Genomic DNA, 15068 nt, shown 5'->3' with positions numbered 1-15068 from the left:
AACCTCATAACATTAACCCAACCTCGTAACATTAACCCAACCTCGTAACATTAACCCAACCTCGTAACATTAACCCAACCTCGTAACATTAACCCAACCTCGTAACATTAACCCAACATCGTAACATTAATGAAACTTTATTAGCAATGTGCTTCAGCATTTCTCAGATCTGTTGTGGTGAACGTTATTTTTTAATTTGGGACCTGACAGTTACACTTCTGCGCAGCTTCCCATTGCTTCCGGTTCGTTGGCAGGAGTCACTCCGTTGTATAAATTGATCATTATTTCTTTACTCTTCTACTCTAAGCCTCTAGTTCTAAAGCCCCAAATTCAAGTGGCCTTTTTATTAACGGATTTATCCACCTGCACTAACACTTTCAGGGAACAGTGCACTTTAAGTCCTCGGTCTCTCTGTCCATTCACAACATTCAGTGTCTTTCCATTAACCTTGTTTCTACTCTGAAAACATATTACCTCACATTTATCCACATTTAATTGTATCTAGATAAGCGTATGAAGGAGAAGGGTATAGAAGGTTATGCTGACAGATTAGAAGAGGAAGGTTGGAGGGGGGGCGTGAGGCTTGAGTGAAGCATAAACACCGGCATGGACTGGTTGGGTCGAATGACCTGTTTCTGTGCCGTATATTCTGTGTAATTTCGTGCTTCCTGTCTGGCCTTTCACTAACATGTCTATGTCTTCCTAAAGCCTTTTACCATCTTCCCGTCTGTCAAATCTTCTACTTTAGTGATCTCAGCAAATTTAGAGATTCTGTTTCCCATTGGCAGAGGGGGTATGGTAACATAGTAGTTAATTCAGAGGCCTGGATTAATGATCTGGAAAGGTGAGTTCAAAATTCCACCATGTCAACGGGGGGATTTAAATTCAAAATAATTAGTTAAATCTGGAATTTAAAAAAAAGCTTCGTCAGTAATGGTGACCGTGAAACTACCAGATTGTTGTTCAAAACCCACCTGGTTCACTAATGTCCTTCAGGGACGGAAATCTGTCGCCCTTACCCGGTCTGGCCTTCATGTGGCTCCAGACACACAGCAATGTGGTTAGCTCTTAAGTGGCCTCTGAAATGGCTTAGAAAGCCACTCAGTTGTATTCAAGAGTTAGTGGAGCCGAAATTGTCCCTTTTTATAGCCCCGTTAGAACCTCCAGGGGGCGCTAACTGGGAGCAATGGCATTTTTGGCCAGGGGAGGGGGCGCTTCCGTGGAAATTGGCCCGGAGGCTTGGGGCCGCTGACCTGGCAGTGCCGTGCCCTCCCGATTAGTGCTCTGGGCCAGCGCGCAACCCATCACCGCCATACACGCCAATACCTCACAGTTCCGCAGGGGAAATTGCACCATGGGCCACGACACTGGCACCAGACTCGCAAATATATCGCCGTTCCTTCATCATCGCTGGGTTAAAATCATGGAGCTCCCTCCCCAACAGCACTGGGGGAGTACCTTCACCACACGGACTGCAGCGGTTCAAGAAGTGGCTCACCACCACCTTCTCGAGGACAATTAGGGATGGGCAATAAATGCTGGTCTTGCCAGCCACGCTCACATCCCATGAATGAATTAAAAAAAAAACCTTTATGCTTCTATTGAAAGAATTTGCCTTAGTATAAATAAGGTATGTGACTAGTCATCCTCCAGTATGTCATACATAGCCAGCTTTACAAACATACGGACAATGACGGACAGGAGAAGGCCCACTGCTCCACCCAGCCTGACTCACAGTGGTTGAGAATAAAGGGGCCGAAATTCCCATGTTGTCCAGCTTCTGTGGGTGCTAATGGGGCGCAAAACTATTTTCGGGGGTCGGGGGGTGGGGGGGGCGGGTGTGGGTGCTACCAGCTCCCTGAAGTAGCGCGGGAGTTAGCAGAGGCGCGAATGCAGTAGCGCTACGCCCCGCTAGTGGCGCCCTGGGCCACCGCGTCTCCATCATCGTGACCCCTTTCCGCCCGGCGGTGGAACTTGGCCAGCGCCCCGTGAGGCCGCTGCGGGCTCCGCGAACCGGGCCACACACCCATCACAGGGGTGGTGCGCGACATCACCAATTTTTTCCCCGCCCCCTTACCGTTCGGGCCGCTGCCCATCGATGTCGGGGTGGGGCGGGGGGGGGGCGGTCCGGGCCGCGATTGTGTAGCCCGCCACTCTGTTTGGGTGCAGGGCTGTGGCCACGTTACCCCTTAGTGGCCCAGTGGAGGCCATCAAAGGGCCTGCAGAGCTCGCAGCGACCCTCCCCTTTAAAGGAAGGGGAAGGTGAGTGTTGAAACGCGTCGACGCTACGCGGAGAGGCCGCATAGAGCTGCACGACGCGTCTGGGTAGCGCCCCTTGATCCCGCCCCGAGAGGCAGTAGAGCTTGCGACATTGCTCTCCACATTCTGTTAGGGGCGGTAACTGCAATTTTGCTTCCAGGGAGGGGATTCAGCGTCGGGTGCAGAATGTCCGGCCGCGGAGAGGTTACCGCCCCCTCCCCCCCACATCCGGGGCGATCGGGAACTTTGGCCCCGAAGTACGTGAGGAAAATTCATGTCAAAGCTCCACAGCTGCATGCAGTAGGAAGTCTAGTGAGAAATCGAATGTTTTCCGCCCATGAAACCTCTTGCTGCAGCACCAGTGAGGGCTCTTCAGTGACCATATTTGGAACTATTTGCCCTGGGTTTGCCACTGCCTGTAAACGTACCTCTGTGCTCATCACACAGTTGGCCGGGTTGGGAATAAGCCTCTTCTGACGGCACCGAGTTTTTTTTTGTTCCTTTCCCCCAACAGCTGAAGCAGTATAATCACACCATGAAAATGGCAGCTGATGCAGCTCATTTTAAATCCTACTTCAACAATCAGTCAAAGCAAATTATTCTTTTCAGCATCTACTCACTTCAATCAGCACAATGCAGTTAAAAGAAATCACCCCGGGTTCCTCGTAATTCGAAGTTACAGTTTTACAACACAGTGCGCTCGGTTCAATATTCAAACATCCATCAATGGGCCTTTTTTTTAAAAAAAAATTCTAATGTGAACTTCTCATTTCCTTCCCCCTCTGTCAAGATTACCCCCCTTTCCTCTGTGGCATCTACCTGCAATTTCCATCTTTTACCATTTCCAAAATAAGACCGGGGCAGGATATGGGGTGGGGGGGGGGGGGGGTAGTGTATTTGCTTCAGGGGTTCTTTGCTGCAGAATTCACAGCTACTTTGCTATAAAGAACTGCCTGGTTTATTCGCTTTATTAAGATTCAGCAATCAAACTGAACCCTACCCGTTCATCCACCAGGTTCACAAATGCACACCTCATCGTGGGGAACCTGAACTCAACTAACTGGGGTTTTATTGAGTCTTGTGAACATCACGTGATTGGCAAAGCCACTCACAGTGCAATAGCTCACAGATACAATCATTACAGGGGGGATGGTGGGAACAGGGAATGTCATCATGCCCAAGTTTACGGACTCACTTTGGCAACAGCGAAGATTCGTACCTGCACGCCATGGTTGCCCTCCCATCTTCCACCCGACATAAGCTGGAGCTCATCCAAAACTCTGCTTCCCGTATCCCAGCTCGCACCAAGTCCCACTCACCTGTCATCCCTGCGTTCGCTGACCTTTCTGAAGCTGTCACATTTCAGTGTGATGGCTTCAGATTTAAACTGTACTGATTTAGCAACGTTGCTTAGCATTTTATCATACGAACATAAGAAATAGGAGCAGGAGTAGGCCATACAGCCCCTCGAGCCTGCTCCGCCATTCAGTGAGATCATGGCTGATCTGATCATGGACTTAGCTCCACTTCCCCGCCCGCTCCCCATAACCCTTCATTCCCTTATCGCTCAAAAATCTGTCTGTCTCCGCCTTAACTATATTCAATGACCTAGCCTCCACAGCTCTCTGGAAAGAGAATTCCACAGATTTACAACCCTCTGAGAGAAGAAATTTCTCCTCATCTCAGTTTTAAATGGGCGGCGCCTTATTCTAAGACTATGTCCCCTAGTTTTAGTTTCCCCTATGAGTGGAAATATCTTCTCTACATCCACCTTGTCGAGCCCCCTCATTATCTTACAAGTTTCAATAAGATCACCTCTCATTCTTCTGAACTCCAATGTGTATAGGCCCAACCTACTCAACCTATCCTCATAAGTCAACCCCCTCATCTCCGGAATCAACTTTGTTCATTGCAGTGACTGGACATGGTCATTCAACACCTTTCGTTAAATAACTGCCCCGTCCCCCATTTCTTATCCTTCTATGGGATACGGTAGCATAGTGCTTATATTACTGGACTTTTAATCCAGAGGCCTGGACTAATGACCCAGAGACGTGAGTTAAAATCCCACCATGGCAGCTGGGGAATTTAAATTCAGTTAATTAAATAAATCTGGAATAAAAAGCTAGTATCAGTAATGGTGACCATGAAACTGCTGGATTGTTGTAAAAACCCAACTGGTTCACTAATGCCCTTTAGGGAAAGAAATCTGCTGTCCTTACCCGGTCTGGCCGATATGTGACTCCAGACCCACAGCAATGTGGTTGTCTTTTAACTGCCCTCGAAAATGGCGGCTCACCACCATCTTCTCAAAGGCAATTAGGGATGGGCAATAAATGCCGGCCTTGCCAGCAACGCCCACTTCCCAGGAACCTCACGTTTGTTTTTTGTGTGCGCTGCGCAATTACATTTTAAATATATTTTCTAATGATGTTAAGTAGCCGAATGGTGGCCATCAATATTCCCTCTAAAATTCCATTGTTGGGCGTGGCCAGTTTAGTTCAGTGCGCGGTACCTTTAAATTTAAGTGGTATTTTAAGAGCTTGTGAGTGGCCTGTGATACGTCCCTACTATACAGTATAAATGCACACGAGGCCCATGCTTGAGAGAAGGTCAGTCTGTGACCTGTCCTTTATTCCTTAGCCTTCAAGTGATGAAGGTGGGTGGAGCTTCCCCTTTTATACCTGAAGGTCCAGGTTAGGAGTGTCTCCCACCTAGTGGTCATTGTTCTCACAGTGTACAACTTAGGTCAGATTATACATGGGTTGAATACATGACAGCCTGCGCGGTACCTTCCAGACTGGCGCACACGAATGCACACGCGCACCTCGGAGGGAACATTGGTGACCTTTGCACCCTTTGCACCCTGCGCTTTTGATTGGTCGGATGCAGGGTTTTAGCAGCCGATGTGCTGTGTTCCCCAATTTCCGCTGTGCCAATGAAGAATAATGGTGAACAGAACCCCTGGGTGTCCCCCAGACTGGAATGTTCTCCTCAGGCCGGCCTCACACACCTTCTAGTGGACAGTTATGTACCGGTATCTGTAGACGATTGAAAGTAGTCACTCCTGGCCCAGAATTAAACTTTGGACATTTCAAACGGATCAAATAAAAATTTGGTTGCCGGGGGTGATGATGCACTCCACTCCCTCCGACACCCACCTCTCGCAGAAGGCCGCGAGCGTACCAATGGACATCGCGTGCTCCATCTCCAGGGACACCCTGGCTCGGATATAACCGCGGAAGAGAGGCAGGTAGTCGGGTGTAACAGCACCTAACTAAACTACTTGCGTCAAATGAAAATGCGGTTTAGGAGTCGGGGGAAAGAATGAAGCGCTGGTAGATGTCCTGGATGAGCAGTTGTATATATAATGGGCAGCTGAATGACCACTGCTCCTTGCTGTTAGTTCCTTGGCTTTTGGTAGCAAGCATTATTGCAGGGCAGAGGTCGTTGCCATTTGTAAACAAAGCTCCTGTTTCAGGATCTCAACCTCCACTCCAGAAATTTCAAAAATGTCTTGAAAGGGATTGGGTTTCAAATGACATTTTGCTCGAGTCAATCTCCTTTAGTGATGGCACTTATGTTCGAGCCTTTTCTGTTGATCATTTTTAACTTGAATGCTCCGTAGCAGAAGCAGCTCTCAGTAACTGTGTTGGTGACCCGGGCAAGCATGTCGGTGTGAGTCAGTGTTCGATCAGGCACATTTATTTTATACCTTCTCAAGAAGAAGCGAAATGGCTGCATCTGGTTAGTTCACATTTAAGCAGAGATCGATTTAGTTTGTACGTTACTGACAATTCCTTATTAGATTTTAGAGGTCAGGTGTTCAAATACCAGGAGGTTCCAGTCGCTCTTTTCAGGCATATATAAAGGATTTTAGAGCCAATTAGAGAGAAGAAAGGAGCCAATTTGAATATGTCTGAGAAGAACTCAGTCACTTTGAAACTTCTAAGGGATAATTTGAATTAATGCAGTGGTAAGAAATGTAAGTAAAGGAACAAAAGTTATTTGCAAACGATTGGTTTAGTATTGAATTGTGATCCTTTTCTCGCTTTTCCATTCAAGGCATTCGGGTGGAAGAATTTATACTGGAAATATATAACTGTAAATGACTGTTAATTCTGTGCTTGTTCAGCGTTTGTTAAATATGGTTTGAAACTTAACAGAAGGCCTGAAGCTGTGATGCTCGATTTGCTCACAGAAGACAGGACACAGGATAAATTAAGTTGCTAAAAGAAATGATCAGATAGGGCGCCCATTTTCGGGGTTACTTGAGGAAGGTAGATGTTGTGGCTAGTTCTAGGACACCTCGCTTGTACTGTATGCACCTGTGAGCATGCTCACAGGCTTGTGGAGCTGTGGTCAGTGTCCACCGGTACGCTCGCGGCCTTCCGTGAGAGGTGGACGCCGGAGGGACTGGAGTGCATTGTCACTCCCGGCAACCAAATTTTAATTTGATTTTATATGTTTTAAAGTTTAATTTGTTTTAATTGCCGGGTTTTTAGTGTCACGCTCCCCTTTTATAGGGAGCACTTGTAAATTATGGCTTTAGAGCCCAAAAAAAGCACACAAAAAAACCCTACAAAAATACAAAAAAAAAGGGCCTTGGGAAATGTTTGGAATGTCCCCCAGATCGGGGGGCACGATTTAATGTTTAATATTGTTTACTCCAAAAGAGTTGTGGATCTGTGGCACTGTGAGTGGCTTAACCAGTCACGTGATGTTCACAAGACTCAATAAAACCCCAGTTAATTGAGTTCAGGTTCTCCACGATGAGGCGTGCAGTTGTGAACCTGCTGGATGAACTGGTAGGGTTCAGTTCGACTGTTGAACCTTTGCTAATAAACCAGCTAGTTCTTTACAGCCAATGTGTAGTTGTGAATTCTTAAGCAAAGAACCCGTGAAGCAAATCGCTGACCAGAGGGTCTGCAGGATTCCCTGGGGCAGCTCGAAGTTCGAAGTGCACTGAAGGTGAAAGAATTCTACCTTTCCCCTTCCCCACGATAGTGTTCAGAGTTCGTGGCCCGCAGCTGCAGCAGCCTGTTGGCCCCCTTGCCAGTGGCTCCTGTTTCCTACCCTGCATCCTCGTGCAAGACCCGGGATAGGAAATCCCAGCGCTCCTGGGCCTGTATAGGTGACGTGCACTTCAGCCATTCTGGTCCTTTCCAGAGCCTGGATAGAGGAAGGCCCCGGATAATCAGCACAACTGGTTTTCATAACATTATAGTCGGGAAATGTTCGCAATTCTTTTATCTTGTTAAATTTTAAATTACTTTTCTAATCATATATTTTAAAAAGCCACTGAGATTTGGGATTTTTCTTTGAACAGGAATCAATCTCCCCCTCATCCATGCCTTTTCTACCTCTAGACTTGACTATTCCAACGCACTCCTGGCTGGCCTCCCACACTCTACCCTACGTGAACTAGAGGTGATCCAAAACTCGGCTGCCCGTGTCCTAACTCGCACCAAGTTCCGCTCACCCATCACCATTGTGCTCGCTGACCTATATTGGCTCCCAGTTAAGCATCGCCTCGCTTTCAAAATTCTCATCCTTCTTTTCAAATCCCTTCATGGCCTCACCCTTCCCGACCCCACCTAATCTCCTCCAACCCCACAACCCCTACTGAGGTGTCAGCGCTCCTCTAATTCTGCCCTCTTGAGCATCCCTGATTATAATCGCTCGACCATTGGTGGGTGTGCCTTTTGTTGCCTAGGCCCCAAGCTCTGGAACTCCCTCCCTAAACCTCTCCACCTCTCTTTCCTCCTTCAAAACGCTCCTTAAAATCTACCTCTTTGACCAAGCTAATTTCTCCTTATGCGGCTTAGTGTCAAATATTTTGGCTTATAATACGACTGTGAAGCTCCTTGGACGTTTCCCTACATTAAAGGTGCTATATAAATACAAGTTATTATTGTGGTTGTTGAAAGAAATGGTCAAATATTGCACACTACCTGTCATGCCAATTTTTTCCCCTTATTTTGCAAATGTCAAAGAGACTGTGTTTTGTAAATAATTCTGAGCGCTAGGTGGAAAGCAATAATTAATTTCAGTCAAGAATTTGTTCCACTTAGTCTATTCCACACTTCATGCATTATACGTCAAGTATAATTGCTGAGGTTATACTAATTTAGGCTACAGTAATCTCCAGTAGAATGTGAATGTACATTTAATTAGAATGCCTACATTTTACTATTTTTTTAAAAAGCTGGTTAAGTAACTTGTAGCTGTTCCAAATAAAGACAATACATGGTAATCGGAATGGATTCTCCTGCACATTCTCCACAAATAATGCAACTTTAAAAAATATTGTTTGTTGTAAAAAATGACCGGAGTGACCTGATATTTTTGAAGATATTTATAAATGAAAGCATCGTCATTTTTAATTCACAGTTTTCCCCCCTCTTTTCTTTAGGTATTTCAAGTCGCCTATGTTATCATTAAAGCAGCAAATTCGCCTCGGCCTGGAAACTGGGTATTGGAACGCTCGATTGACGGTGTTGAATTTACACCATGGCAGTACTACGCCACCAGTGACACTGAGTGCCTGACTCGCTACAACATCGGACCTAGAATCGGGCCTCCAACCTACAAAAGGGACGATGAAGTGATCTGCACATCTTACTACTCTCGACTTGTCCCGCTTGAGCACGGAGAGGTAAATTAATCTTCAAAAATTAATCTTAAGAAATAGCTGCTAGCATCTACATTTTAAAATAGGCAGGTTGTCAACTGCTGCATGGGCCAGAAGAGAATTTTTTTTAAATCGCCGCTTTGTATTAGAGAGAGGAATGGTCACTAACTAATATATTGAATGACAAATGCAAGCTGGAATTCATAAATGCCGCGATGTTAAACATGAACGCAGCAGCCGCACTTGAGAGTGGTAGAACATTCTTTGTGTTTTGAACAGAAGACACACAGTGCCTTGTTAATATAGCAGATGAGAGGAGGCCATTATACAGTGTGTGAAGGCCATGTGGGTATTGTTAAATGGCAGTGAAGGAGCCCTGAGGTTGATCTGTTCTTCCTTTGGTGTCCTTTCAGAACTTGGGGTTTAAATAATGTTATAGTATTGCAGATTTTTTGATGAATGACACCTCCATTCACCTTTATGAATGTGCAATGCAATAGCCTGAAAGTTACAGTAGCAGTCACTGTAAAAAGTATCAGACATCCTCTATTAAAGAGCCGTAAAATTTTATTGTACAAATTAGTTCCTTAAAACTCTCCAAGGAAAGCAAGATACTTGATTCCAAATATATGTACAATGATAGTCAATATTTGGCTACGTATGTGAAAGTCCTTGGGGCCAAAATTGACCCTTTTTTGCGTTCCGTTAGCACCGCCAGTACGACCCTTAAAGGCCTTTATCAACCCGGGCCGCCATTTTATTTTGTCGGCCGCCTCTTGGGTCGCCCAACAATGGCAACCCTCGCGTCGACCCGGCGGCCATTGTGCAGTCCGGCACTCCGGTTTGGGTGCCTCTTCTGCCCAGCGCCTCGCTGCCCGGGAGCGCCCCTCCAACGCAGTGCAGTACCGGAGACAGCACGCCGCCACACCTCGGGGCACACGGCACAATTCCGCGTCGGGGACGGGACTTTGGGCCGGGCGATAAAAGTCCTGACCCCGGAAGGTTACCGCCCCCCCCAACTGAGGCGCGGAGCAATTTCGGCCCCCTTTATATTATCGCCAAATGGACCTGACTGATACTGAATATTATGTTGGCTTGGCTTCAAGATTTTTAAATGAACTGCACATGTTTGGCCGATAAAGAAATGTATTCTGTCGTAGATTTATCCATAATGACATTAGAAGAAGCCATGGGGGTGGGGTCGGGGGCGGTGGGGTGGGGGGGGCAATTTTAATCTTACCCAGAAGGTGGAAACTAGGCAGGTGGGCAGTTGGAATCGCGCAGGTTTTACTTAGCTGCCCTGGAAGTTGGCTGTCCGGATTTAATATGAGGCCGGGGCGTTAACCTACTCCGGGCCTCATGTTTGGAGCAGCGGGTGAGTTTCTAACTCACACCGATGCCCACTCACCCAAAATTGGCCCGGAGTTAAAATTGGGGTGCACATATTTCCATTTCTCTGTCGAGCACGATCGAAAAATGCATAATTCCGCTGCACAGAGCCAGGAATGTTAGCAAAAGGATGGTACACAGCTGGAATCCTGAGGAGATCATTTTTGGCAGTGTTACGGTCCAGATCTGTAATTATAGTATGCATTGTCTGTGTTCCCAACTGATTGTTCCTAGTTTAACTGAGTCTATTCATGTTGCTTCTTGCTTGTCTGTGAAAGGCAGGCGCATAATGCAGTGCTTTATTAAAATCACTAGCGGGCCTGCATGAAATGCCAGCCTCTCTCGTATGAATGCAGACGAGCATTCCAGCCAAGCACGGAGACACTTCATTTCCTAACTGTAAATGTGTGAAATAAAAATTAATTTTATCCCCCAAAAAACGGGAGAGTTGGGGGTGGGGGCGGTGGTCGGGTGAGATGTTCAAACTTTAAACGTTGCAAACCCGACCCCAACCTGCCTCCACACCGGCCACTTCCGGATTTAATTGAGGCAGGATGGGAGGGTCCACCAGCCAACAGGCTCCCAGCAGGCGAGGTGGCCATTTAAATGAGGCTGGCAGCCTCAGATTTGACCATTTGTCTGTTGTTTGTTGTTATTGAAGCTATTGCTTTTAAGTGTAGAATTTCGCTTTTGCCTAATCCATTTTAAAGTGAATTTCCAATGTTAATCATTTGTGATTGGGTCTTGTGCTCTCTGGTCAGCCATTACTGTCTTCTGGGAGGGGTCGGGGTTGGGGTGTTATGGAGGGCTGGCAAATGTTATTTATGCACTGAATCACTGAATGTTGGAGTTTGTGAGGCAGTCATTTTATACCGAACGTCCACGGTGGCTACATTTCATGGGGATTGTTGCGGCGGCTGAGGCTATGTTTAGGATCGATGTGCTTTGTTGTATATGTTGTATGTTGTGAGGTATTTTCAAGCAATTTTGCTTTTTTCTTTGCTGACAAAGAGAAATAAGATTATGTTCCCTCAGGATAGAATTTCTTCCGACATGATTTCTTCTTATTTGTGGGTGAAGTCATTTTACCTTTCTCTCGTGCTCTCATGGATTGTACATCAACCGGGGTAGAGAAACCATTGTCCTTTCAGGTTGTCACTAATGCCACCCTGAGATAGCTGCTGAGATCACCTTTTATGTTATTTTTCTCCCTGCCCTTCATTAACCGCTACCGACCCACAGTGATGCAGCATGGAGATCAAACCTTGCGTGCAAAGTTAAAGCACATGGAATGGGGGTAGTGTGCTGATGTGGATTGGCAGACAGGAAGCAAAGAGTAGGAGTAAATGGGTACTTTTCAGAATGGCAGGCAGTGACTAGTGGGGTACCGCAAGGTTCTGTGCTGGGGTCCCAGCTGTTTACACTGTACATTAATGATTTAGACGAGGGAATTAAATGTAGTATCTCCAAATTTGCAGATGACACTAAGTTGGGTGGCAGTGTGAGCTGCGAGGAGGATGCTATGAGGCTGCAGAGTGACTTGGATAGGTTAGGTGAGTGGGCAAATGCATGGCAGATGAAGTATAATGTGGATAAATGTGAGGTTATCCACTTTGGTGGTAAAAACAGAGAGACAGACTATTATCTGAATGGTGACAGATTAGGAAAAGGGGAGGTGCAACGAGACCTGGGTGTCATGGTACATCAGTCATTGAAGGTTGGCATGCAGGTACAGTAGGCGGTTAAGAAAGTAAATGACATGTTGGCCTTCATAGCGAAGGGATTTGAGTACAGGGGCAGGGAGGTGTTACTACAGTTGTACAGGGCCTTGGTGAGGCCACACCTGGAGTATTGTGTACAGTTTTGATCTCCTAACTTGAGGAAGGACATTCTTGCTATTGAGGGAGTGCAGCGAAGGTTCACCAGACTGATTCCCAGGATGGCGGGACTGACCTATCAAGAAAGACTGGATCAACTGGGCTTGTATTCATTGGAGTTCAGAAGAATGAGAGGGGATCTCATAGAAACGTTTAAAATTCTGATGGGTTTAGACAGATTAGATGCAGGAAGAATGTTCCCAATGTTGGGGAAGTACAGAACCAGGGGTCACAGTCTAAGGATAAGGGGTAAGCCATTTAGGACCGAGATGAGGAGAAACTTCTTCACCCAGAGAGTGGTGAACCTGTGGAATTCTCTACCACAGAAAGTTGTTGAGGCCAATTCACTAAATATATTCAAAAAGGAGTTAGATGTAATCCTTACTACTAGGGGGATCAAGGGGTATGGCTAGAAAGCAGGAATGGGGTACTGAAGTTGCATGTTCAGCCATGAACTCATTGAATGGCGGTCGGTGCAGGCTCGAAGGGCCGAATGGCCTATTTCTGCACCTATTTTCTATGTTTCTATGTGCTATCACTACAGAGGTGCTCCCTCACACGCAGTGCGAGCACACCTCCAGTGTGTGAGATTTGATCATATGCGAAGTAAATAAGCCTGCAATGGGTGGCTAATTCTCTGAAACCAAGCGGGGTAACATTGCCAAAGAGGCCGGAAGGTGGATAAATGGACGTAACAAGGGTGTGGCCAACTAGAAGTGTGGGCAGGAATCAGTACTGGTGTTTCTCTGCCCATAGTGGTCCTGACACATATTTCCCGGGGCCGAGCATAGAAAACTCCCACTAGAAATAGGTGGGAACTTCATTTCAATGTGTTAGTGTTGTCACGTCTCACCCCAAACTGCCACAGAGAACACCAATAAAATCAATCCGTCTGCATGTGCAGATATAGTAAACACATAACTGATGTATTGCTTGCAAGTGTAAGAAACTTCACTACCATAGATAACTGGCAACAGTATAATCATAGAATCATAGAGATTTACGACATGGTCGGAGGCCATCTAGCCCATCATGTCTGCGCCGGTTGAAAAAAATGCTCTCCAGCCTAATCCCACTTTCCAGCTCTTGGTCCGCAGTCCTGCAGGTTATGGCTCTTCAAGTGCACATTCAAGTACTTTTTAAATGTGATGAGGAGTTCTGCCTCTTTCACCAACAACAACTTGCATTTATATAGCGCCTTTTACATAGTGAAACGTCTCAAGGCGCTGCACAGGAGTATTATGACACCGAGCCGCATTCGTAGAAATTAGCACAGGTGACCAAAAGCTTGCTCAAATAGATATGTTTTAAGGAGCGTTTTGAAGGAGAAAAGAGAGGCGGAGAGGTTTAGGCAGGGAGTTCCAGACCCCCACCACCCTCTGTGTGAAAAATGTTCTCCTCAACTCCCCTCTAATCCTTCCAGCAATTACTTTATATTTGTGCCCCCTAGTTATGACCCCACTGCTAAAGGAAATAGGTCCTTCCTATCCACTCTATCTAGGCCTTCATCATTTTGTACACCTCAATGAAGTCTCCTCATCCTCCTCTGTTCCAAGAGGGTACTGCCTTTTTTTCCAAACTGCAGGATTACCCCCTCCCCCCCACCCCTATCATTATATCATTGATTGCATCCTTGTAATCTTACACAGCAATTGTTCCAAAAGGCCGATCACACCATCGGTCTGCAGCTGGTTTGTGACCATCTGCACAGGATGTGGTTGTAGCGCAACAAAAAAAGCGATGGCTCATGATGTCTGCCAAAATAAGAGATTCCATCATTACTTTATAATATTGAGATGAATTACATATGCGTAGCATATACAGTTACCTCCCACCCACACCGTCTGGTGCCTGCTTCACAGGAAGCAGTAATGAGGTTTTCAATTTATGACATTGCAATCCGTCTCCTCCCCAGTTATTGGATGCAGAAAGGAAGGTGCCGGGTTGGCCAATCTCGGCTCTGTTGGGAGTTGGAGGGATGCCAAGGGTCCCTGGTCATTTAGCAAATGAGAAGGAGTACATGTTACAATGATGTCTTGATAAACACTTCAAAATTACGTTTCATCTGAATGAAGGAAATGGTTGTTCATTGTAAGCTGTTGGTGGCAGTCCATGAATGAGATGAGAGAACAACAGGTTTAGTACAAATTTAGAGCCCGCGCCTGGTGGGTCTCCGACTTTGATGGCCATAATTAAGTCATCAATTTTTTTGGCACTTAAGCCACATCCTCTGAATGGTGCCAATGGCATTGATGTTCACGCCACCCACTTACTGTACTGCCTGAGCGGATTATTTGATCACACGGCAACCACAGGCAGGAAAAAAAGGACATCCCTCCTCTGGTGCAATTGCTTCAGAAGATCTGAATGGCTCCTCTGAACACCATGATGCCTTACTGCTACCACAGCTGCTTGAGCTATTTTGAAAATTTGGGTCATCTGCCCAGATAACAGCAGTGCTAGCACTTCAACAGTGATTCATTGGACATAACGGGGTAAAAATTCAGTCGTGCCACTCGGCCGGTATGCACTGAAAAAAAGAAAGAATTGCATTTATATAGCGCCCTTCATGACCGTCAGGCGTCTCAAAGTGCTTTACAACCAATGAAGTACTTTTGGAGTGTAGTCACTGTTGTAATGTCGGAAACACGGCAGCCAATTTGCACACAGCAAACTCCCACAAACAGCAATGTGATAATAACGAGACAAACTGTTTTTGTTATCTTGATTGAGGGATAAATATTGGCCAGGAAACCAGGGAGAACTCCCCTGCTCGTCTTCGAAATAGTGCCATGGGATCTTTTACGTCCACCTGAGAGAGCAGACGGGGCCTCGGTTTAATGTCTCACCCGAAAGACGGCGCCTCCGACAGTGCAGCACTACCTCAGCACTGCTTTGGAGCGTCGGCT

General features: G+C 46.3%; 1 protein-coding gene across 1 annotated transcript in view; it reads left to right on the top strand.

The window, feature by feature from the left end:
• Positions 1–15068, top strand: part of lama1 (laminin, alpha 1) — a 439104-nt gene that overhangs the window by 162807 nt on the left and 261229 nt on the right. Inside the window, exon 4 of the mRNA XM_070895870.1 lies at positions 8675–8917. Coding sequence (XP_070751971.1) covers positions 8675–8917 — 243 coding nt within the window. The remainder of the gene's footprint in view (positions 1–8674; positions 8918–15068) is intronic.

Source organism: Pristiophorus japonicus, chromosome 1, assembly GCF_044704955.1.
Source record: "Pristiophorus japonicus isolate sPriJap1 chromosome 1, sPriJap1.hap1, whole genome shotgun sequence".
NCBI lineage: Eukaryota > Metazoa > Chordata > Chondrichthyes > Pristiophoridae > Pristiophorus > Pristiophorus japonicus.
The sequence above is the reverse complement of the archived record's forward strand: the minus strand, read 5'-3'. Positions and strand labels throughout refer to the sequence as shown.